Raw genomic sequence first — 2,366 nt, 5'->3', positions numbered from 1 at the left:
GTCATTGGATTCTGAAGAAATTGACGATCAATTTTTATATGAGAATTGAAGTCGCTTGTGTTTTTTGTTTAAAAATTACTTGTTCTTTTTTTATGAAAGAATAGATCGTTATCTATCAAAAACCATGTAAGTCCAAACTTCAATCTTAGTACAAAAGTTAAGAAAATTCGACAAAGTTCTATAACAATTTTGAGCTTTAAAACTAGAGGTAGAGGGGGTACAAAAGACCGTTTGTTCTTTTCCTCCGCTCTATAACTCTGCACTATAGTATGTTTTTTCTTTTTGTGCGATAGAAGAAGGCAGATAATAGTGAAGGCGATTTCATATTTCATTTTTCTTCTTCCTTCATTTGCTGCTTACAATGATGTAGCAAGGATAATATAAATAAGTTAACAATTTTAACTTAAACTTTAAAAATCGTACATCATACAGAAAAATCTTAATTTTGAAGATATTTTCAGTGTAAAATTTTGCTTCTTAAAAAATCTTTTTTTGAAGATTTTTAATAAAAACAGCCCAAAAAATCTTCATTTTCAAGATAAATCTACATTTACGGCAACGCTGATGCCATGGCTAAACACTATTAAATAGTACATTGGCAACCCTCGAATGGCCTACTGCGTTGTTACTGCTAAAAGGTACATATTCACATATGCCTACACACGGTTCGCCCTGTATGTTTATGTGTATGCGCCCGCGCGTATACATATCTGCACGTGTGTACGTTTGGGGTTCTACACGCGTGTATATTTGTATGTCCAACGCGCACTCATGGCGGATAAATTTGCGACAAATTGAAACATTTTCTTTATCAAAACTTGATCGCTTTGATGAAAAAAGCTGCTGTATTGTACCATGTGCCTCATTTTGGAGATATGTAGCACCTGACCCTTTGGCAACCTGCTATATACTACAGAGCAGGCAATGCGTTGCTACGGTCAAATGGGAATGCCATGACGGGCTGACAAAGGGAGGGCGGCGGCAAAAGTAAATTCTAGCGCACCATAATTCGCTGGCGTTCCTTTGCCAAAGCAAAATATTAGGTTGGAAATGAATACACCAACAAATGGGCTAAGAGCAAATTACCGCGTGAAATATTATTCCAAAAGTTACGATACGATAAATTTAAAAATGGAAAATGCTTACCTGATTCGCCTTCCGAGCGCGTCTTTCCAGTTCTATTCTCTTTTCCATTTTTTCCTGGTGCACTAGGCTTATTTTTTCACTAGTAGTTCTCAGCTGCTGATGCAGTTACAACTTTTTCAGTGGTAAAATTTCACACTTTGCACGTACGAAAAACTTGTGCGACGCTTTGTTCAGTCGCAGCTTCTTGTCCTGTTGGCTATTTTTTCTTGTTTTCACAAATATAGATTTCAATGCAAGCAGTGTCACACCGTGCAGTAGTCGACTTGAAAATCTGAATGTTGTGCTCCTTTCCTATAGTTGTTTTCTCCCCCACACAAACACACGCGCGTTGCGTTAACTACCAAGACGGGTGTATGCGCCAATAAAACAAAATGCAAAAAGAAGCACCAAAAGCAGTTGTCGACCGCTGTTGCTGTTGCTGTTACTGTAGTTGTTGGTGTTGTTGCAATAGCATTGGTTTGCTATTCCTCCTGTTCTGCTCGTCGTCGTCTGCTCTTTCTTCTCTTTCGCCTTTATGCGCTGCCTTCTATTGCGAATTTTGCGTTAACGTAATATTTCACTTATTTTATGAACACACACTTTTCTTACCTGTAAAGCAAACTTAAAGCAACACCGCTATTTTTCAGCAACACAATTTGGACTAATTCTTTCCAAACGAACCTTTTTGAGATAAATACCCAAACGCTGCTTGTTTCTGAATTTTCCTGCCGCTGGATGGGCTCCACAGTATTTTTTGAATTGCTTTGAAAAAGGTCTTTTACACTAAAATACAAATTGAAAATTATCTGCACTTTACACGCTTTTCCACTGCCGTTGGCTTCTGTTTCTTTTGACTTGTTTCTTCGACTTAATCGCAATTCGCACGACCCGAGCGGGGCTGCCAGCTGTTTAGAATTATGCTGTGGGAATCTTAATTGAGTTGAGTGTCATCAAGGTGAGTGTAATTATATTTGTATATGGAAATCAAGTTATATACGTACATAAATATATCTGAATTTAATAAACCAAATTCTACTTCATATAAGGTGTGATTTATTTATAGATTTATCAAGTATTTACTGCATTTCTGGTAGGCGCGACTGTTGAATGAACGCTAAGGCTATCTGCACACTTGTCGTCCAATCATAGTTGCGTTATCGTCTCGCCCTGAAATTTTGAGCCGAGCACATGCACTTCAAAGGAGATCTGCACACTTGTCGTTATCGGCTAGTTATCGGCAA

The 2,366-nt window shown here is 37.8% G+C and overlaps 1 protein-coding gene across 3 annotated transcripts in view; it reads right to left on the bottom strand.

Annotated features, from left to right (window-relative positions):
* Window positions 1-1,984, bottom strand: part of LOC118743428 (acidic leucine-rich nuclear phosphoprotein 32 family member A) — a 51,788-nt gene extending 49,804 nt beyond the window's left edge. Inside the window, exons 1-2 of one of the 3 annotated variants that reach the window (XM_036476085.1) lie at window positions 1,735-1,984; window positions 1,147-1,672 (exon numbers count right to left, since the gene is read on the bottom strand). In XM_036476085.1, coding sequence (XP_036331978.1) covers window positions 1,147-1,194 — 48 coding nt within the window. In that variant the 5' untranslated portion in view covers window positions 1,195-1,672; window positions 1,735-1,984. The remainder of the gene's footprint in view (window positions 1-1,146; window positions 1,673-1,734) is intronic. The other 2 variants (XM_036476083.1, XM_036476084.1) reach the window with 2 other exon arrangements.
* Between the last annotated feature and the right edge of the window lie 382 nt (window positions 1,985-2,366).

Source organism: Rhagoletis pomonella, unplaced genomic scaffold (assembly GCF_013731165.1).
Source record: "Rhagoletis pomonella isolate Grant_MI unplaced genomic scaffold, Rhpom_1.0 Rhpom_scaffold_00007, whole genome shotgun sequence".
Taxonomy (NCBI): Eukaryota; Metazoa; Arthropoda; class Insecta; order Diptera; family Tephritidae; genus Rhagoletis; species Rhagoletis pomonella.
Note: the sequence above shows the minus strand (reverse complement) of the source record. Positions and strands in the feature narration are given on the sequence as shown.